The sequence below is a fragment of the Hemicordylus capensis genome, chromosome 1, assembly GCF_027244095.1.
Source record: "Hemicordylus capensis ecotype Gifberg chromosome 1, rHemCap1.1.pri, whole genome shotgun sequence".
Classification (NCBI taxonomy): domain Eukaryota; kingdom Metazoa; phylum Chordata; class Lepidosauria; order Squamata; family Cordylidae; genus Hemicordylus; species Hemicordylus capensis.
Window position 1 is genome coordinate 199,463,124 of NC_069657.1, and position 23,073 is coordinate 199,486,196.

At 40.1% G+C, this 23,073-nt stretch overlaps 1 protein-coding gene across 6 annotated transcripts in view; it reads right to left on the reverse strand.

Annotated features, from left to right (window-relative positions):
• Positions 1 to 23,073, reverse strand: part of ATF2 (activating transcription factor 2) — a 61,504-nt gene that overhangs the window by 37,155 nt on the left and 1,276 nt on the right. For 2 of the 6 annotated variants that reach the window (XM_053271360.1, XM_053271368.1), the window contains 8 exons: positions 13,264 to 13,335; positions 12,807 to 12,876; positions 9,490 to 9,586; positions 6,086 to 6,204; positions 5,206 to 5,334; positions 4,202 to 4,380; positions 3,687 to 3,801; positions 1,060 to 1,146 (listed from right to left, as the gene is read on the reverse strand). In XM_053271360.1, the coding sequence (XP_053127335.1) occupies positions 1,060 to 1,146; positions 3,687 to 3,801; positions 4,202 to 4,380; positions 5,206 to 5,334; positions 6,086 to 6,204; positions 9,490 to 9,586; positions 12,807 to 12,854 (774 nt within the window). In that variant the 5' untranslated portion in view covers positions 12,855 to 12,876; positions 13,264 to 13,335. The other 4 variants (XM_053271377.1, XM_053271386.1, XM_053271393.1 and 1 more) reach the window with 3 other exon arrangements.

A 23,073-nucleotide genomic window follows, 5' to 3' on the forward strand; every position in this document is an offset into this window, starting at 1 on the left:
GAGAGGTATATTAACACACCCATTTCTGGTACTATAAAATAGGTAATTTTAATTGCTGTTTTCCATGTATCCTTTTATTTTGATAAAGTAGTACCAGAGTATAACAAGTTTCCAGGCAATCAAAAATGTGACCACCACTGAATGGCTGTAGGATTCTCCCACTGCCATCATTCTTGGCAAACATGATGGATTGCCTCTCAAGAAAACCTTCCATTTGCAGAAGAAATTTCATTTTAATATGGGGAAGGGGCAAATTTTGCCAATTCCCCTTTCTTTCTGCAGTCCCCCAGAAAATCAGTTCCTGAGAGTCCCTCAATCTGCTGGCCATCAGACATCATCATCATCTTTACATTTTATATCCCGCTCTTCCTCCAAGGAGCCCAGAGCAGTGTACTATATACTTGAGTTTCTCCTCACAACAACCCTGTGAAGTAGGTTAGGCTGAGAGAGAAGTGACTGGTCCAGAGTCACCCAGCTAGTATCATGGCTGAATGGGAGACTCAGGTCTCCCCGGTCCTAGTCCAGCACTCTAACCACTACACTACGCCACATCTTTTGGTGTACATCACATCAAATGACATCTTTTGTCATTTCACTTAATACTCCCTAGAAGCAATCAAAGTTCAACTACAAGAGATAACCTAAACTATCAATTTTCCAATTGCCTAAGAAAGGGAACCATATTCACTCAGAGGCAAGATAAACATGTTCAATGGATATGTTTGCCCACTATATAGGTGATTCTGCCAAGCCTGAACTGGTGGTGCCATTTCCTAGGATAATGTATCAGAATGCTTTGAACACATTAAACTTAGCAATATGTTCTATATGCCATGCCTGTATAAGAGTACTGCACCACACACATATTCACAGCTCTAATATTTTTCAACTGAAAATGCCACAGCCTTATACATATATAAAACAAAGGGTCTGTATGGCAATGCAAGAATGATAAAGTAAACATTTAAAATCTGCATTTATAATGTGCTTTGCTTATTAATCAAGTGCTAAATTATATGCAAATTCATCTAACTGAAGAATTGTGGAATGCCCACTTACCAATTTTGCCTCTGACTGTACAGGCTGCGGGGAAGAGGGCCCTGGAATTCCTGGAATGCTAGGCACCATGGTGACAGGTCTAACAAGCTGTTCAAGAGAACCAGAGTTAATACAGAGATAGGACACCCCACTTTATAAGCAGTTCAGATAGTCTCTTTCCAGTCAAAGGCTCCAACACTGGCAACTGAGCTCTCCCTGCACAGCCCACGCAATAGTGCCACCAAATAGATAAGATTTGCTTCTGAGAGACCCTTCTATAGTTGTCCTTGCCTCCCAAAGTTGAGTGTCAACTAGGAAGAGGGCTTGGTTAGTGCTGGTGCCCTGTCCCTGGAATATGACATTTTCCTGTCTAGACATTTTCATCCAGTGCCAATATTAATATCATTCAGCCACAAGTTAAAACTAATACACCCCGGCTTTAATGGCTGAACTTTGGCTCCCCTTTAATGCTTTGTTGCATTTAAAGTTTTACTATCTTTATTGGTTGCCATTTTGTTGTTTTACTGATTGCATCTGCTCTTTGTTTAGTTCTATTTGCTGTGATGTTTTTGGATTAATTTATATAATTGATGAGTATCCACATGGATCAGCCATTTTCTCTGCACCCCACCCCCTTCCCTGCAGGTACCAGAGCCCATGAAAAACTGCTCCCAAAGATTGAGTGGCTTCTGGAAACAGTGTTAACTGTGGCATGGGTGGTTGCAGGGAGAGGGAGGATGCTTAGAGACCAGGTGTGATGGGAGGAGTCTCCCTCTGATTTCTGGGCAGCCACCTGTGACACATTCAATGCTGTTGCCAATGGACTCTTGACCCTTGGAGAGGCTTTCTGGGGATGGGGGCTGTGGTGTGCTTCCGGCAACAAAAAAGTGGCCTGCATGAGCACTGCTGTGAATGCCAGCAACTGTTGTTGTGGTGTGGGACTTTGGGCAGGAATGGGTTATTAAACAGAGAAACCGCTGGAATGTTTTAGCCTGTTGGAAAAAGAACAAGATAATCAGGGTCAGCCTAACCTCTCAGCAAGGCTTGCTAAATTGTGACAGGGGACATTATAGTGGCTAAGCGCCTTGGCCTGGATATGTTTAACAGCTTGGCTGTTGACAGCTGTTTATGACTCGGATAGGTGTTTACGGGATCTGTGGAGCATGAGGAAAGAGCACGTTTTGAGATTTTACCAAAGGCATTGGGAGAAAGGGGTTTTTGAAGGAAAGGAAGGATATGATAGCCATGGACTTTTTCCTGGATCCAAGGGCTCCTCCTTGTTTTCCTCTTGGAGTTGGAGTAGAGTGAGTGATGCCCATGGATAGGAGTAATAAGTTGAGGAGGGCTGTAAGGCAGAGACCTTTGGTCAAACAAGGCTCTGTAGCCGATTTCCTTCCCTCCTCCCATCAGACTGGGTCATAAGGATGATACTTCCGCACCACACCCTAACTCTTCAGAACACCGACACCCAGAGAGATTGCTAGCTAAGAAGAGTTGGTTTCCTCAAGTTTTTCTTTGCCTCTTGCCTTCGTAGATCTGAACACCTGCCAAGGCTGCATGTATGAGTATGCATTATCTAAAATAACCCCCAGTAAGGAATTGGAGAACAGCCTTTGCTGGGTAGAGGGTTTGCTCCGTCAGTGCTAAAGATCGTAGTTACTAAAGTCTGTTTTTCTCTGCCTTGCCAAAAACAATCAATGTCACTTTGTGTTAAGATAATATTAAGACACACACACACACACACACAGTAATAATACATCTTAAATATCTTTTTATCAGCTGTTTCTTGAGAATTTCTGTATAGAACACCAGTTTATCTGTTACAGCAACCCCTCTGCATTTTATGTGTTAGAATGTCTCAATGAAGCACTTAAACTCCCAGTTTGAGTTGATATATCTGTTTGTAGAAGGGAAAACAGAAATCCCTTCACAACATTGTCATTTTCAATTTGGATTTAGTGTTGTAATTTTACTTGATTCTAGTGAGCCAGTAAAAAGCAGGACATTCAGAAAGAAGTCAACTTCTGCAAACCACCTTGAGATTGGTTTTAATGAAAGGCAGTATATAAATTCAACAATAAATAAATAAATACCAACCATACCCCTGGTTCTTACAATAACCTAGAAATGTCTGGTGTAGAGTGTTTTCTTTCCTACCCCAATCAGTTGATTCAAAATTCTCCACCTTCCTTCCCATGAGGGATCTCTCAAACATTTCTTCTCCCAGGATCCTGAGATGTATATTCAGACCTATCATTATATGGTCATATGCTCCCCCTTCATGCTCCTGGTTTCACCCATGCATGCTCATCTGGATCAAATAGCAATAGCAATAGCAATAGCACTTACATTTATATACCGCTTTATAGCCGGAGCTCTCTAAGCGGTTTACAATGATTTAGCATATTGCCCCCAACATTCTGGGTACTCATTTTACCGACCTCGGAAGGATGGAAGGCTGAGTCAACCTTGAGCCCCTGGTCAGGATCGAACTTGTAACCTTCTGGTTACAGGGCGGCAGTTTTACCACTGCGCCACCAGGGGCTCAAATGAAGACTGAGTTGCCCCAACATTAGGATTGGGGGTGGTGGTACATTTGGAAACCCCAGAAGTAGGCAGGCTATGATATTTCATAAACACACACTTACTGGAACTGCTGTTGGGACATGCACATTAGAGTTTGTGATTGAGGCAGGAATTGCAACAGGCATGGTTTGTCCGTTAGGAAGATGTAACAGCAGAGGAAAAGGACCTGGCACCGGTCTAAAAAAAAGGGGGGGGGGAATGGGAAAATAGACTAGCACTTTGCAGTACAAAGTATTTCATAAAAACATCTCTCTTTAACCTATGCAATGATCCTGTGTAAAACACAGGTTGCCAATATGGCTATGGCATTTTAAAGACAAGTATCAGAGTTTGGAAAATTAGCCAAGCCCAAACCACTCGCTATGATTCCCTAATCCTCAAAATGTTTTTCAAAATCAACTATATACAGACTATAGAAGAGAATAAAAGTCACACTTCTCCTTTCAAAGTTGTTTTACAAATTTATTACTCTAGCCCTAAATACTTCATTTGATCTTTTGCAAGTTTAAATAGGATTAGTCCAAATACCACCAACTGTGGTGTCATTATAATATGTTAGCATTTATAACAAACTTACACTATTGGCCTATTGGAGGATGGAGCTTGGGTTATGACAGTGCTAGAAGTTGGTGAAGGTATGGCTTGCTGAATTATGACACTTGAGTCAGAACTTGCAAGCAACACATTAGGAACCTGTAGAGAAGCTGGACGTACAATTGTTGATGTAGGCTGTGCCGTCTGCTGCAGAGACACTTCCTAAAAGGAAAAGGAAATTTATTGCAGTCTTGATCTTTCATAGGTCTTTGTAGACTCAATGATTATATTAATAACATAATTACTGTTCTTTAATTCTGTCAGTAACTTTAAAAGATCCTGGAAATTATTCTAGTTGCAACTTAGGGTCAGCTTTTATATTAGTGCAACCACATGGAAATAGTGTCAGGGCCAGTTTTTACATAATAGATTATGGAAATATTATATGTAGAAGTGGCCACTAAAGTATGAGAGCTTTTCAAGTAAGAGGCTTCCACTGCATTGCAAATGTCCACATGCTGGCATGGATGTGAATGAGTTTGCCTTCTCCCATCATATATCTTTGAATGGAAGACGTCTTCTGATGTTTTAGAAATGTTTGCATCACAACAGATTCCCTGATACTTCATTTTAATTAACATTCAAAGCAATAGTATCATCATGATTCATGTTTCAACAAATTAAGTAGTAAAGCAAATTTACAAACATAGTAGGACTTAGGTTTAACTAGCAGAACAACCTGAGTACATGACCACACTCTATGTAACTACTATAATTTATACAGTGCCATTCTTCGTACATGGAGGTTTACAAAAAATGAGGACAGATCCCTGTCCGAAGGATCAAGTAATAATTGCCCTTGAGGCAACCAAGAAAAGAACTTTTGTAGAGCTGATTCTCTCTTCCAGTCAGTCTGTTGGGATGCCACTAACAAAATCATGTGGGTTAGCCAGTCAACATATTTTGCTCTGCTTTAGTGACTTTTGTGAATTTATTTGCAAAGTCCATGCAAATCTTCCAAACTTCTACCCTTGATAAGTTACTGACCTTTTCGTCACTGGTAGTAGACTCTGGATGAGGTAAAGGACTATCTTGATGAGTTGTTTCAACAACTGAAGGTTCTTCAATCTTATTTCTTATTATCGGTGTTGCAAGAGGTGATAAATCTAGAGGCATCTGGAAGAATCAACAGGAAGATAAATCAAGAACAGAAGGACTGCCATCAACAAACAGGTCTTTCTTGAAAGAGTAAATCATTTATAATGAAGCCAATGCCTGGGCCAGAAGTTTCTTTTCAATGACTCTTGGCAGTAATAAGATGTCTAATGAAAGACAATTGTGTTCCCTCCTTAAAAAATAGATCACTCACTACACATATTCCTCCCTAGCAATAGTTATAACCATCTGAGCATAGAAAAAACAGCTGCCAATTAAGATTCTTCCAGTACTTTTATCTCACTCCTTTTCAAGCACAGCAATATTACAACATTTAATAAGATGGTCTCTGTCAGAGTTATTCTGACATTATGATTTATTTAATATGTTTATATCCCACCTTTCTTCCATGATGGTGGCAAACGGTGGGTTCCCAGATGGTCTCCTATTCAGGCACTGACCAGACCTACTTAGTTTCAGCAAGATTCATACATCATATGCCTTCAGCCTACGCCCTGGGTCTTTTCACATGTTTTGCTTCAAGTGTGGTTTCCACGATAGCTTACCTTTACATTTGGAAAAATAATACTGACCACATCTCTCTTTTCTGGTGGTAAAATACGGATTAGGTACACCACGCATACATATATATCTATATCAAGTGGTATATAAATATGACACATACATACAATACAATATTCCTAATGGCAAAGTGACTTCAGAAAATCAGTACTAAAGGCAATTAAATTTCACACTTCAATTGTTAACATACTTTTTTAATATCATCTTCAGAAGCTTTTTTGAATTCATTTTCAAAAGGACTCGCTAGTTCATTGAACAAACCCACTTCTTCACAATTCTTCAGGAATCGAGTTGGTGTTGGGGTCTGATCTAAAATAAAGAGAGACATATGTGTATCCCTCCTATTCAGATACATATTTTTCTTACACATCTTTACAAAAATCAATATGCCAATATTACTAATTACTCACTTAAAAATTTTAAAAAAATGTTCCTAACAAGAGTGCAGTATCAGCAAAAAGGTTTTGCAGTGAATGTCCCCTTTAACTAAAGATAAGTTTAGAATGCCACATTTAGCAAAATTATTCCTTTTACACCTGGTATTGTCATGAAAAATAGCACAATCAGAAGGACCTTGAAAGAGCAGAATACACAAATCTCTATAAACACCTAATGTATAGAGTTGAAGATAGCTCATCAAGAGTTGAAGATATGCTTGTATTGTAATATAGTTTGTAATGTACCATAGAGCTTTGAGTAAAGAGAGATATCTGCTGGCATGTTTAAGGTACACTTTAAAAAGAAAAGTAAACAATTTGTTCATCAATCTACTTATAGGATACAAAGGAGAAGCAGGATACTACACTGGAACCTAAGGGGTCTTAAAAGTGCATAACTATAGAAAATGCTTACTATCCTGCTAGCTGATGCCTTCACCCAATATAAGGGAAATTCCAGGACTTATTTAAAACAGTCAGCATATCTATTTTCGAAGTTATTTGTGATTCTATGGAGTGCAGACAGAACATCTTGAGCTACAATGTTTAAAAAGAAAGGACTATTAAAAAAACAAAACAAAACCTTAATATTGCACATTGGCTGCAATTCTTCACCCACTTACTGGGGCATAATTTCAATCTGTTCAAACAGGGCCCAACCGAGTTAAGGTGTGCAACCATTACTAAAACAAACTGTATCCTAGTAAGGATGAACTTTATTTTCACTTCATAGGCACAACAAAATTTTATCAGCCCGCACTATGGGATCAACAAGGGAATACTAGTGATAGAAAGTCACTATAAAAGTGCTGAAATTGAATGACAAAAGAGACCTGATGAAACCATGACATTCTACTTCTTGCACATTGTGAAATCACTACAGGATATGTACACAAATATTTGCAATGGCAGATATAGCTATTATATAGCTCTGGAAGCAAAGGATTGGGCTGGACCCAAAGGATAGCTTCTTTGAGAGACAGGATCTCTCTGAATCCAATTCATAGTACTAATTAAAGTACTAAATTAACATATTAAGATTACCTGTAAAGGCTCAACATGGCACATTCCACTATATTCAGTATAGCAAAATGGTATAAAATAGATTCAGATTAGATTGTGAAAGACAGGTAATACTTTATTAGCACTTAGTGGGTGGCATCCAGAATAGCACTCTATTAGTGCAAGTTCCTTTCACTTATGGAAGGCACTTCCGAAGACAAAGCACTAGGGACGTGCACAAAACTGGTTTGCCCAGTTTGGTTCTAATTCGAACCAGGTTCGATCCAGGAGGGGGAGGTTTGATTTTGGTTTTGCTTGAACCTCTCCCTGGTTCGGTTCAAATTTGAACTGGTTTGAACCTCCAGAAGTGGGTGGGGTGGTAGCCGGCACCCATGGGTACCTACCACCCAAACCCCAAAGCAATCAGACACTCGTATGATTTTTTTATGAATTTTTGAAATTTATTTTTTTTTCTCTCATAGGGTATAATGGGACTCGAATAAGCCCATTATTCCCTATTGTGGAGCACCCATGGGTGCCAACAACCACCCAAACCCCAAAGCAATCGGACACTCCTACGATTTTTAATGAATATTTGAAATATTTTAATTATTTTTCTCATAGGGTATAATGGGACGTGAACCAGCCCATTATCCCCTATTGTGGAGCACCGAGGGGCACAAAAGTGGGGTGGGTGGTAGGCACCCAGGGGTGCCTACATCCACAAAACCCCGAGGCAACTGGACACTTCTCCAATTATTGGTGAATTTTTAAAGTATTTTTGAATTCAGATTTCAGAAACAACAAAACCCAGTACCCCATGGGTTAGCAAACCATGGGGGTGGTTGGCACCCTTGCTCTGGGCCACCCCAGCACCCCCCTCAACTGCAGTTATGGGGCTGCTGAAACCTCCATTCTTCCCTATGGAGAAAAACCTTAAAGCCACTTGTGGGGTTCTGGAGTGGCCCAGAGTGAGTGGTGGACTAGTGCACAGAGGGTGTCAACCACTGTTGTTTCTGGGGTGTTCTGAGTGTAGATTCTTTAGTAGCATATTAGATTTTTAATGACAAACCATGAATGAACTCTCATTTGCTAACCTTAAAGACACATAAACTTCAAAAATAACTTAAAAATCAGCCTTTTGCCCAATTCCTTTCAAAATAATTCTGAAAGCTTCCTTGCCCCCCTTGAGCACTACCACCCACCACACTCTGCTCTAGGACACCCCTTTGCTCCCCCCAACGTGAAGCTATACATTTGCTGCAGTCATTATTCCCTATGAGGAATTCAAAAATACTTTAAAAATTCACCAATAATCGAAGTGTCAGATTGCCTCGGGGTTTTGTGGGTGGTAGGCACCCCTGGGTGCCTATCACTCACCCCACTTTTGTGCCCCTAGGTGCTCCACAATAGGGGATAATGGGCTGGTTCGTGTCCCATTACACCCTATGAGAAAAATAATTAAAATATTTCAAATATTCATTAAAAATTGTAGGAGTGTCTGATTGCTTTGGAGTTTGGGTGGTTATTGGCACCCATGGGTGCTCCACAATAGGGAATAATGGGCTTGTTCGAGTCCCATTATACCCTATGAGAGAAAAATAAAAATAAAATTCAAAAATTGATAAAAAAAATCATATGAGTGTCCGATTGCTTTGGATGGTAGGTACCCATGGGTGCCGGCTACTACCCCACCCACTTTTGGAGGTTCAAACCAGTTCGAATTGAACCACCCCCTGTTCGGTTTGAATTCGAACCTGCATGTTGAACTTGATGGCTGGTTTGGTTCGAATTCGAACTGGTTCACGCATCCCTACAAACACCGCCCCACAGAAGGTGTGAATGCTGCCCAGTGCATTTCTTATTAAGTGCATGCTTTTACTATACACATATAAAAAGAGAGAACCCTAACTGGAGATTATTCTCTCTTAATAAGCAGTATTTCAGGAAAAAGTAGTAAAGGAAATGGTGTTACTTATTGACTAGTTATTTGAATGACAAGGCAATAGATAACTTGTTGAAAACATTTTAGTAGTAAAGGATTCCTTTGACAGTGCTTCTTATGAGCCTACAGAATGCGAGTCATATGCAGAAAATACACAAGATGTGTTCACATTCCAGAAGAAATATGGGTTAATAAAAAATATATACTAACCAGCTACAATGACACTGTCATTACGAGCTGGACCAAATTTCAGTGTCATCTCATGTTTATGTTTATGGACAGCCAAATGATCCTCGTTGGTAAAACGCTGTGGCAAAAAGTTTTAAAATATAGTTATAAGTTTGAATTTGGACTGAAGTGATAACAACATGGAGAATCATTTCTACAACAGGTTAAAAGCATAATAGCTGATTAAAAAAAACATAGCCAAAAACCTGAAGATGGTACTGCTTGTTATATGAATTTTAGCCAAAGCTTTTAAAAATATCTTCAAAACACTATTCAACATATGAGTAGCATCTTCATGAGATACTGAGGCCTATAATAATTTTGGAGCTCACATACATTTCTGACAAAGGTTTGACAACACCTTTGAACTTTTCTTCATGAGTAGCTGCACAGTGGTTTCAGGATACAGTAACAAGTATGACAGTCTCCGAGCAGAATGTCAGTTTATAAAGTGACTGACAAACTGCTGAAAATTATAAAAAGGGGGAAATTTCTCTCTCTCTTTAAAAGCTCTTAGACCAAACTCCCAAACTGTTTTCTGTACTTGGGAAGAGATTTAAAAAACCAGTTTCTTTAGGAGCAACTTTAGAAAAGCAAACTTAGCAAAAGTGCATGGCCATGATTCTCAGCATTGCAGTACTGCAGCAATGAAATTTTATTTTTAGGAATAAACATTGGAATTGCTTTAAAAACATGTTTCTGATTCAATCTATTATGATATAGAAGATTGTAACAAGACCATTTCCATAAACCTATTTTAATTCTTTCAAATAGTTGCAAATAATTATTTAAGAATTTCTCTACATTTTTCAGTGATCTATTTCTTTTTAACCTGTTTTCATCCTGGTTACCAGTTCAATACATAAGTAGCAATATCTAGTGCCCCTTAAAATTTTAAAATATTGGATACATCACTTAATTGCACCTCAGCTACTGAACTGCTGTATATTAGTTACAGAGATCTGCAAGTACAACGGTCTGTGACCGTTTTCAGCCTCCATCTGTCAGTTCTACACTCACTTGTTTGCCCCCCTTTTCTACATAGTATTGGCTAATTAGCTTTAATGCTATCATCATCACCTGTATTATTTTTGCAAGCAAGTCAGCTGCCTGACCATAGGCTTGCACATCTATCTATTACATCAAAAAATGTAACACCTGACCCCAGGTGCCACAGTCCCACTGGTTCAGCAGTTCAGATATTACATATCTTGCAAGTCTTTGACCATTTAGTTGACTTTCTAAAGCAATGGAAGAAATCCTTGATTCTGAACTGGGGACCATTAACACCTTTGGGCTAAATTAAATATAGTGCAGTCATTTATTTATGCTTCCAATTGATTCTTATTATTATTTTACATTTTATATCCCGCTCTTCCTCCAAGGAGCCCAGAGCGGAGTACTACATACTTAAGTTTCTCCTCACAACAACCCTGTGAAGTAGGTTAGGCTGAGAGAGAAGTGACTGGCCCAGAGTCACCCAGCTAGTTTCATGGCTGAATGGGGATTTGAACTCAGGTCTCCTCGGTCCTAGTGCAGCACTCTAGCCACTACACCACGCTGGCTTTGATGAATTCAAAATAATCATTTCTGGTTGCAGATTGATTGAGCAGGCAAAAAGAGTTGCTTCTAAGACTGTCTTATTTTTATACATTCTTAAAATTCGCTTCCCATACTTGCTATCTTTAATACTTACCGTAATGACATTTAATTATGTCAAAGACTCTCTGTACTGAAGAAAGTAATTAGTAGTTCCCTCATTGCCAATGGATAATTGTTGAATAATTATTCTTCTGTGCTATTTGATTCCCTACCATGGGTATCAGGGGGACAAGGAGTTGGATCTTCATTACTGTATTAATCCATGATGTAGCTAGCACAGCTAGAACTTAAACCAGTAGTTTCCAGTTTACTCTTTGCAACATTTTCCTCTAACTAAATCAGATAATTTGAATTGTAGAACCCAGTGAAAACCAAATTACAGAAATGCAATTGAAACAGCCTTATTATCTATGCTGATGCTATTTTGAATTAAAAAAAACCTTCAGGGGTGAAGGAGAAGTTTCACATGCATAAATAAATTACTTGATTAATCCAAAAATTCTAGAATAAAGTTTATTTGCAAAGCCACTAGAACATACCAAATTATGACAGGGCTGCTATTGAAGGCAATTGTGCCCAGAACGTCACTATAAAAGCTGTCCTTTTGCCACACACATACACCACGACACTTCCTCTTGTTAGAGGAAGTATGCATAAATATAAGTGAGACATTAACACAAAAAGGTAAAACCCTAACCTTATACAAAGGAAGATGCCAAACCAGGACTGGTAATACACTAAAAAAGTTTAAATCAAAGAATCAAAGTTTAAATCATCATCTTGCAACTTCCATATTATTTAGCACAATCTGAATAAACTGTGTTGTACTGGTTCTTTTGCTTTTTAAAACAGAATCAAAACAATATTTCAGTATGAGTTGACATATGTTAATCCAAAAACCAAGTACATATTTTTTCCTCAGTGAAATATAACACCCAAGCCATATTTTAAAGTTAGTTTCATCCTGGGTTACCTAACAATTCCAAAAAGCAAATTGCTCGTAGAACAGAACTAAGGTAAAGTGTGCCATCAAGTCGATGTCAACTCCTGGTGACCACAGAGCCCTGTGGTTTTCTTTGGTAGAATACAGGAGGCGTTTACTATTGCCATCTCCCATGCAGTATGAGATAATGTCTTTCAGCATCTTCCTATGCCATTGTTGCCCAATATAGGCATTTCCCATAGTCTGGGAAACATACCAGTGGAGATTTGAACTGGCAACCTCTGGCTTGCTAATCAAGTCATTTTCCTGCTGAGCCATTAGGTGGCTAATCTCCTATAAAAGTTTGCCCCAATTCATTTAGGTTCACACACACACACTCCCCCAGTTGGATCAGGAAGCATCACACAAAGGTTCAAAGGTGTGCTATGCCAGGATACGAGCAGCTCTCATCACTGGATCAGGACCGTACTCACAGCTCATGATAGTCCGTGTGGTGTCACCATTAACAGCTCCCATCCTTTGTGGTGGCAAGGGGAGCTGAACTGTCTGCACTCTTAACCAGGCAGTTTTGCTCATCAGAGCTGACTATCTTGACAAGGAGGTAAGCACATGTAGCAAAGGTGCATGCCCAGATGGATGAAGACCATTGGCTCATACAGCTATTTAAAACAATGAGTAAGTGTGTTCTGAAAACTCAAACACAGATATAACAGAAAAACTGCTGAGTAATATGAATAAATTCAATATTTATTACCTGTCCACATCCAGGGGCAGTGCATAAAAATGGTTTGTCATCACTCATATTCCACAGGTCCTTGTATTACCTACATTGCAACAACATACATATCCAATGATTCAGAGCAGTTGGCCCACGTTATCAAACCAATATCCTGTACAATCCTAACATAGTCCTTGTTACTATTTCCCCAGTGAAGATCATCTCTGTATGGCCAGTCCTCAAAAGGAATAATATTTTAATGAACACATGAACAGTGTTGACAGTTTATTTTCCAAATCATGCAAGGAAGATGAAGCAGGAAGTTCTATGCATTCATATCTATTCAGTGAAACTGAATCTAACACATACTGAGTAGGAAATATTTTCACAAAATACAAACACTGCATTTATCAATAGAATTTAAATGTACAGTATTGATCACACACCTATAGTATACACATTCTATTAACAAGCAGACAGACACATGCTATACCTGGCAGATTTCACATGTAAGCCAAGTTTCATAAGGCGAACTTATTATAACTTCTTTTTCATGACAGTTGTTCTGCAATGAAAAATGGAAAAGTCAATTATTAAATCATATCTTTTCTATCTTGTCTGAAGAACTCGGGTGGAGTACAACAATCCTGATCAAATCTATGCTCACAACAACCTTGTGAAGTAATTTGGACTGATTCATAGAATACAATTCCATATAAGCACTCGAGACCATCTCTTCCGACACCCTCATATGGACATAGTATATGAACTGGACAGTTATAGATAAAGTAGTCAATTTTTCTGAGTAGTCACATTAATTGTTTCTGAGTAGTCACATTAATTGTTGCAAGTCCTGTTCACCACATTACATGTGTATATACAAGCAGGTACCTGGAAATGTTCAAGTCTGCTCGTGGGGGGCGGGGGGAGGAGAAGGAAGTAGTCTTATTCAGGCCTTGTCAATGTTCTTTTAAAAAGGAACAAATTCGGAACAAAGGGAAATAAAGGTTTTATTAAATAACTCTACCATTTAATATGCTAGTCTAGACGCCATGGTTAAAATTTCTATGCACTGTGGCCCTCTGCTGCTTGGGATTGGTCAAGCCCTGTCTTATTCAGGCCTCAGAGATAGCAACTGCCTTAAGGGAGTTTTCTATTCAGTTCAAACAAACATGAAATGAACATAGTCTCTCCTATGCCCTGCTCTGACCAAACATTTATCCATAATACTACACTGTCTCCGTTCGCAAAAATTAAAGTTGGTACTCAGTCTACCCTTGTAATGCCTCTAAATATGTAAGATGGTACTAGCTGGCCCAGGCACAGAGCATCTGCACCTCTAGTTCTCCCCACTCCCTCCTCCCTCTTGGCTCTCCCCTCATTCTCCCCCCCCATTTCCTTTCCCCTGCTGCCCGCATGCCTATGCGCCGCCGCCTTCCTCTGCCCCTCCCGGCAGCTCACTCACGAACTCTCACAAGAGCTGCCACACATGGGATTAGTGATGGGTACATCTTAGAGAATTATAGATATAGATTATTTATGTGAATGACATATGAAACACTACATCTAGGAAGAGAGGAAATGTAAGCCTGTTGCATTAAGATCTGTACATCTCTCCCCACCCCCCAAACCTCTGTAAACACATTTTAAATTCTTTTCAGATAAGCAACAACTAAAGATGGGTGAATTGCTGTAAGTATGCCTGAACTTAGCTCAGGAATTATCTAAATTGCACCCGCTGCTTTCTAGTGAATATTTGGCCAGTGTTAAGCATGCCCTAGTCACGCTGTGATTGTATAGTTGTAGCACACTCTATGTGGAGTTACCCTCAAACATCAACTGGTATAGAACTTTGTATCCCTGTTGTTCTCTTTGCTCATTTTCATTTTGATATTAATGAAAGGTTTCTTTATAAAAACAAAAGACCCTTTCTCTAGAATCCATCTACCCTTATATGCGATGGTGGAGTGACCCATAAGCAAGGCCTCAGAAGTGAATTAGATTCTTAGGGATGCTCATATGGAGGTATTTTTGATATTCTGGTCCAGGCTTTAAAGGTAAAATTCAGCACCTTGAAATTAACCACAATCAAATTGGTAATCAATGAATGTGCCATGAAGTTGTCAAAATGTTCAGTAATTCTGCAACTTAAAAAAAGAAAAGATGAAACACACACCACAAATTCTCAGAAGCAAGCAAACTGTAGGGAAATAATTGTTCACTTTATATCCCAAGGAAGAATGGAAGGCTACCAAATAATATCACAAGGGGAACGTATTTATTTATTGAATTTATATACTGCATAATATAGAAATCTCTAGACAGTGTACAGAATTTAAAAATACAAAATAACACATTTAAAAATCATAATAAATAAAACACATATAAAATTTAAAAATTTCCCAGGCTTTTAACTGAAATCAAATAGGTCAGTCTTCAGGGTCCTCCTAAAAACAAACAGAGAAGAAGATGCTCTTATTTCAGCAGAGAGCAAGTTCCAAAGGCGGAGTGTAACCCCATGCAGAACAGGCAGATCTAAACCATCACTTGGAACTCGACTCCCTACAGACATCTTTTTTTGATTCAGCTTCAGCCTGTTATCCCTCATCCAGCCCAATATCACTTTCAGGCAGGCACTTAAGGGGGGTTATGCCATTTCCTGATGAAGCTGGTATGGGAAAATGGATCTGAGTGTCATCAGCATATATTAATAGCATCCCAGATCAAACTTCTTGATGATCTCTCCCAGCGGTTTCATGTAGATGGTATTGGAGACAGTATGGTGCCTTGTGGAACTCCACACTTTAGCTCTCATTTTTCAGTGGAACAGTCTCCAAGTGACACCATCTGGAATCTGCAAGAGAGGTAGGAATGGAACCACTGTAAAACAGTGCCACCCAATCCCACCTCCTTCAAGCGACCCAACAGGATACCATAGTCAATGGTATCAAAAGCCGCCAAGAAATCCAAAAGGATATCAGCAGAGTCATACTCTCTGTCTATTGCCAATTGGAGATGATCCATCAGGCCGACCAAGGCAGTCTCAACTCCATAGCCCACCCGAAAGCCAGTCTGGAAAGGATATAAATAATCAGTGTCATCCCAAACTGCCTGGAGCTGAGAAGCAAACACTTGCTCAGTCACCTTGCCCAAACAAGGAAGATTAGAGACAGGTCTGTAATTAGCTAACTCTGAGGGATCCAATGCAGGTTTCTTCAAATAAAGTCTAACAATAACCTCCTTAAGACAAAGAGGCATCCTGACCTCCCTCAGAGAAGCATTTATGATAGTTACCAGACCTTCTCCGATATGACTGCCAGGTGACTTAAGTCAAGTTGAGCAAGGGTCAAGAGAGCAGATGGTGGGGCGTACAGTCCAAAGCAGTTTTTCCACATCTTCAGAAGTAACAAACTGAAAATGATCCAATTCAGTCATTCAAGAGGAGTTGCTGGGCACCTCTACAATAGACTCTGCAGTAACTGTGGAGTCTAGTTTAGCGCGAATACAAGATATTTTATCTGCAAAAAAAGTTGTTAAAAACACCACAGCAAGTGACATATGGTTCCAATTTCAAATTCAAGGCAGAGGGGGCATGAACTAGGCCCCCTCACAACCCTAGACAACTCAGCTAGACCTGAATTTGCAGAAGCAATGTCGGCAGAGAAGAACCGCTTCTTTGCTGTCTGCCCTGCCAGAGCATAGATCCTCAAATGAGCTCTTTGTTGCAATCGATTGGATTCATGCCGAATCTTCCTCCACTTGCGCTCTAGTTGTTTACCTCGCTGCTTCAACTCCTGCAGTTCATCCGAATACTACGGGGCTGATTTTAAAGCAGGCCAGAGAGGATGCTTAGGTGCTATTGTGTCTACTGCTCTAGAAAGTTCGTTATTCCATATATGCACCAAAGCATCGACAGAATCACTAGCAGAGCCAGCTTGAAACCCTTCCAAGGCTTCTTGGAATCCTATTGGATCCAATAACCTTCTCAGGTGGACCAACCTAATGGGTCCTTCACCTCTACAGATATGGGTTGTGGCTGCAAGTCTTACTTTAACCAGATAATGATCTGTCCATGACAGTGGTGAGATAATAAGGGTCCCCACTCACTGGACACCACCGTGATTAGAGCAAAAGACCAAACTGACCATGTGACCAGCAACATACGTCAGTCCAGAGACCACTTGGGATAGGTCCATAGTGGTCATGAACTCCTGAGCCACCGCTGACAAGCCGGTCCCGAAACTGACATTGAAGTCCCCCACCAACAGCCTGGTCCACTCCAATGCCAACTCAGCAACCAGGTCTGTCAGCTCAGTTAGGGATCCGTTGAACAACGGGGTGATCGGTATACTAAGAGAAGTCCCAATCTATCCTTGGTCCCTAGACTTAGGAACACACATTCAATATAGGCCAACTCCCTGACAGGGATACTGGTAAGGGAAATAGTATTCTTATAGACCACAGCTACCCCACCTCCCCGCTCACATCCTCTCATCTGCGCCACCATGGAGTAACCCACTGGGAGGAGCTGGGACTAAACCGGGCTACTAGCCTCTCCTGACCAGGTCTCCGTAATGCACACCAGGTTGGCATCTTCATCTAAGATCAACTGTTATGTAAAGTAATAAAGCTGGACCCAGAGACATTTTCAAGGTGGGTTATGAAGTCCCCCCCCCGACCTCAAGTTCATGAATCCAGAGATTTGTAAAGTTTTTCCTAATGAGCCTCCTTATGGAAATAAAAATCTCAACTGTAAGAACCCATAGTGGTTGTTCTCACAACCTACCTAAGCAGGGCAGGACTAGTTATGAGAACCACCAAGATTGGATCCAATCCCGGCTCCTCCATCAGGTAGCCCAAACACATGCACCCTCCTAACTCAATGCCTGGTTGTGTGGAAGCTGGGGCTTCCAGAAGGGGCAACCAGCAGTGTTGAATACCTGCAATGCACCACGGTCTTTCTGCAGTTGATTGCAACCATGCTAATTGTCTGGGTGTATGACTGGCAGACCAACAAAGAGCCTCTGGTCGTCTGAGGAGGCAGGTAGGAGAACTCACTCTCCCCCACTGCCTACCCCAGTCTGATTTTGAGAACAACTTCATAGTGTTTACATTATAACAACAAAAAAAGCTTCAGTGCTAATGCTACCTTAATTATACTAGATATGGCTTGAATGGTTTTACTTCTCAGCTAAGGTTAATTCTGTGTGATCAAATTTGATGATCCCTGCTCTAAATTCATCCTGTCCAAGAACACAACAGGGAAGCATTTCAGCTACCAAAATCCCTGGGAATTGGGTTCTTCTGGAAGCACAGTCAGTCGGCATTGAAAATGAAGCCTCAGTGCCTCAACATTAACTCCATCTTTTCTACTTCCTCACTTGAGTAGAAAAATGTATGGTATTATTCAAACCAGAACTAAATCTGAACACACAAAGAATGGCTTTAATATGAAGAGGAAGGAAAACAAACGGTAAAAGGCTCTTTGTGAAAGGACAATGGAAGGGAAAACACTGGGTGCAATAAACAGAAATGCTAGCCTTAGTTGTTCATATGACATCCCACATAAGAGAGATTGATGGCAGGCGTGGTGGGAGCAAGGTCACAGTTATTCTTTGAATTTTGCAGGTGAGTAACTGAAGCTAAAATACATTGCCCAAGGTAATTCCCCAAGATCAAAGTCAAGCCAGAACCTGAATCCAGATTTCCTAACACATTTTTGTGATTCTGTCCAAGAAATACTTGTTGGGAAACAATGTAAATCCATCAAATGCCCTAAATGTTAACTGATAAAAATATTTTTTCGACTGATGCACAAGTAATGGCAATTGTGTTGACATCCTATGATGAACAGCTTGGAATGGGGGGGAAAACATGTTACACCTAAGCATATCTAGTTTTAATAACAGCCCAACATACAGCAGGATAAAAGATCTTGGGCCCAAGGATCAAGATATGATGCAAGTGAACAACTCATTTTCTCACATTAGCACTAGAAACTGACTCCAGCCCAAGGAAGAGTACAGCAGCCATTATCAGTGCAGACTCTCCTTCCTCAGTTCAACCTAAGTGTGCTACAGAAGAAGCCATTTCAGAGCACAGGTTGGTGATAAGAAAGGCAATACTTGTGCAACTGTTTTTGTTGTTGTTGTTGTTGTAAAGAGATATTACAAGAATGTGGCAGACTGGTATCCCCTCACAGGGCAAGCATCACTATCGTATTGTTTGACTGGAAGCAGGTAAATCTAATCCATAGAAGTGAGATAGATCAATTATCTATCACAGTTATATCCTACTTTTTCCTTCAAGGAATTCAGAGCAAAGGCTATTATCCTGAATAATGAAGCATGCACATAAGGAGAGACTGTTAGGATGTGCTGGAAGCCTTCACACAAGTCAACCAATCGCCCCTGCATGTGCGCTGTTGCACAAGTGCCATTACAGCTTGGAGCACTTTGCACATGCTGGAAGCATACTGTAAGATCAGAGACACATTGCTGAGGGTCAGTGCCATGCTTCTGATCTTACAGAGTGCTTCCAGAGCACAGCTAACACCCCAAACTGCAAAGGCTCTTATGCAACAACGCACATAGAGAGGGATGGAGGAGTTGCAAAAGGATTCCTGGTGCATCCTCACAGTCTCTCCTTAAGCACATGCTTCATTAGTCAGAACATCAGCCACTGTGTAAGGGGGCAATCCCCTTTTATCCTCACAACATTCTCACAGGAAGGGTTTATCCTAGTAACTCACTCTTGGTCTACAACATCATGCCATGAGCTTCAAAGCTGAACAGAGATTTTCATCCCAAGTCAATGTCCAAACACTCAGTCACTTGCTCATATACATATATTAAATACACACATTTAACACCCTTCAAAGCACAAATTACATTCAATGGATAAAAAGCCAGAGCATCACCATGCCTTTTCTGTTAGAGGTTGTTGATTTTTACCCACAATAGGTAAAACAGCAGAGCACTAAGGAATGAGCACACATTCCAGTTACAGAGTAGGTAGCAGAGGATGGTTTGGATATTGCAGCTGTTTAGAGAAAACACATGGAGATCCTTGTATGACTAAACACTAAATATTTATTGGTTAAATACACTTAGATAGGAAAGACCTATCTCTAATCTAAAGGACTACATAGTGGATAGGTAAGGAGAGAGAGAGAGAGATGTTTCCATCTGCTCTCTAGGAGGAAAGGAAGGATTGTGACTCAGCACAGGAAGTGCTGCAGAGTCAGTTCAGGGGTCATAGAGTAGGGACAGATAGGGAGACCCTGACTCACTGTCTCTACTCCCAGTGCCCCTAGTGGTCATTAGGACAGTTGGTGCAAAAGGTCGATGCACTGGAAGTTCATCTCCAACATTTTCACTATTTTATTAAAAATATGTATGGACCACCTTTCTATACACAATGCTCACGGTGACAACAGCTTCAGAATAAAACAATATAACCAATGTTAAAAACAGGAGAGCAACACTACAACATTAACTGTGGGTGATGCCCATTTATGAACTATTCAAATGCTTTATTTTCTGAAAATGGAAAAAACAGATCTGTATTTGTAAATAATTGCTTCTCTAATAGCATGCTATGCATTCATCTGTACTTTTAGCAAGACACTACATTTGCTGTTCCAAACTTTTCCTCTTCTACCTTTAGTTCAACTGCATTCCTCAAGAAATTGCTGAAGACATGATCAATAAAGGGAGCCACTGAATAGCTTCTCCCTTTTGAACCAAGAATAAAAATGTGTATACCACAAATTATAGTAGCTCACTGGCTTTTTCCACATCAACTTGTCCATCAGCAATCCCTATGTACTGCTGAGGATTCTCAGTTCTGTTCAGAGTGCACACTAGGCCTCTCGGGCCTTGCTGTTACTTGAAAGGAACCAAGCACATACAAATGTCCTTCCTGGCGCTTTGCACTGTAAAAAGTGATCAGCAGTGGTGGACAAACTGTCTTTCAGAGGAGTCCACTAATGATTTTCCCATTGAGAAGTCCCCGATAAGTTTCTAAGGAACTCTAGGTTTCTCCAGTTTTGTTTGGACAGTTTGAACACTAGTACAATAAATCAGAGTTTTTAAGTCACATATTCAAGACTAAGCAAATCTCAGGGCCTTAAATTTTACATCTAAATACTTAATTTTCAGATTGTCAGAAATGTTGTTAAGGCTAAACACAATGCTTTAAGTCAGGCCTGCTCAACTTAGGCCCTCCAGCTGTTTTTGAACTACAGCTCCCATAATACCCAGCGACAGTGGCCAATAACCAGGAATTATGGGAATTGTAGGCCAACATCTGCAGGAGGGCCAAAGTTGAGCAGCCCTGCTTTAAGTTAAGTGTAAGACACTGTAGTGAACTAGTTCTATAGCATGTTGCTCATACGTTTGAGAAATTATGATGGGCAAACTTTAGCCAATGTTAAGTGCGCTTATTTCACTTAAATGAGATAATTGGTACATAATTTGCTCTCCCCAATGACATATGTGTTTAAAAGCACATAACTTTGCCTGGATAGAACCCAAAGTATCTACTAATGAACACATGATTTTACTTTGTGAACCGCCCAGAGAAAAATGTGTTATGAAGTGGCCACATACTATTATTAAGGCAGCACAAAATTTGTCATATAAATTAACCATGCACCAACTAATACATACAATTTCATGCCACTGAAAGCAGCCTCATTAATTTCCACAATAATGTTTGTAAGTTTTTATTCCTATAAGACAAGCTCTTTCAGTGTATTTTGACAGAAGTAATACAAGATACTTCAGATTACAGTCCCTTAGGTGCACTTGATGATATAGCCAGTTGTCTAAACAAATTTGCACTACAATAAATTACTTGATTTCTGGCAGTGTTTCTCAAAATTTTAAAACCCAGACATACCTTCTAAAGTTACTCTGTTTTTTGCAGCTCTCCTAGTACCACACATTTATTTCACATGCAAGCACAAGGAGAAACTTTCTCTCTGTCCCATGACACATAACCTGCTGTTTTGAGAATGTATGAACTAAAACATAAAACTTCCCCCATCTCATACAAGGCTGTCTTCCCTCTTAAATGGGCAGAGGAGTGGATGTAATACTATACCTCAGCAGGAGTATGTGTTTGTGGGTAGTTCTGGGCCTTCTGTTTCACTGAACTAAACACAGATCTCTTTCTGCTCTGTGGCAATAATCCTAGTTTGATAACCTAGACTTTTAAGATGCCATAGCCCTCTTGTCAGATATTTGGTTAGTATAAGAATTATCTGTAGAGAAAGTTTCAGAATTGCATCATCAGGGATGATTAACATACTCCACAAGGGTATAACTAGAGCATCTGCTTTGCATGCAGGAGGTCCCAGGTTCAATTCCTGGCTTCTCCAGATAGGGCTGGACTAGATAGACTAATAGTCTGACTCCATATAAGCTATCTTCCTATGTTATTATAAGAAGGGAGCATGGATATGTGCTGTTTGCTAAAAAACAAAGTAGTTTAAAAATATAGTCAAGCTATTTAATCATATGGCCACATGTCAATAGGATCAAAACAATCAGTGCACAAAACAAACTCCCCTTAGTAGAGAACTGAAAACAGAATTTTACAGTTCAGTTGGAGAAAGGCATCTTCATACACCAAGATAATAGGAACATGTTAGTGCTAGACGAAGTCTTGAGGTGGGAGTCTAAAGTTGCCTGGAACACCAAAATCCCAAAGAAGATAATCAAGCTACATCACTTTAAAACAGGTTTGCACAGCTCAAATGCCCCAATGGCTCAGCACCAACCATGACTTGGTGTGCAGGGGTGAAGTCAGTATTCCGTACATTAATTGTTACACTAAATTAAAAATATTAACAAAAATGAGGGAACAGAGGGCTGGAGTCAGGAGGAAAGGCAAGGGGAAAGAGGGATGGTGTCAAATGCCTCTGGCACGGGAGCTGTCATCTGGTCTCAAGCAGCCAACTTGCTGCTGCTTGTCAACAGGACAACTCAAGTGATCTTCATGGTTCCTGCAAAATATTCCTACCTATGGGCCAGCAAAGAAGTCCCCATGGGCCAGATCTGGCCCTTGAGCCTTATGTTGTACAGGCCTGCTTTAAGAGGACAGACATCAGAACTTCAGTGCTTTCTTTATTTCTTGAATTTGGCAACTATGTGTTAAGAAAAACCCTCAAGAGATAACCTCCTCACAGAAGACGTAGAATTGGGTAGTGGAGGGATTCCCAACCTGTGGTACTCCAGAAGTTGCTTTATTTCAATTCCCATCACCCCCAGCTGTAATTTATTGTGGCTGGGGATGA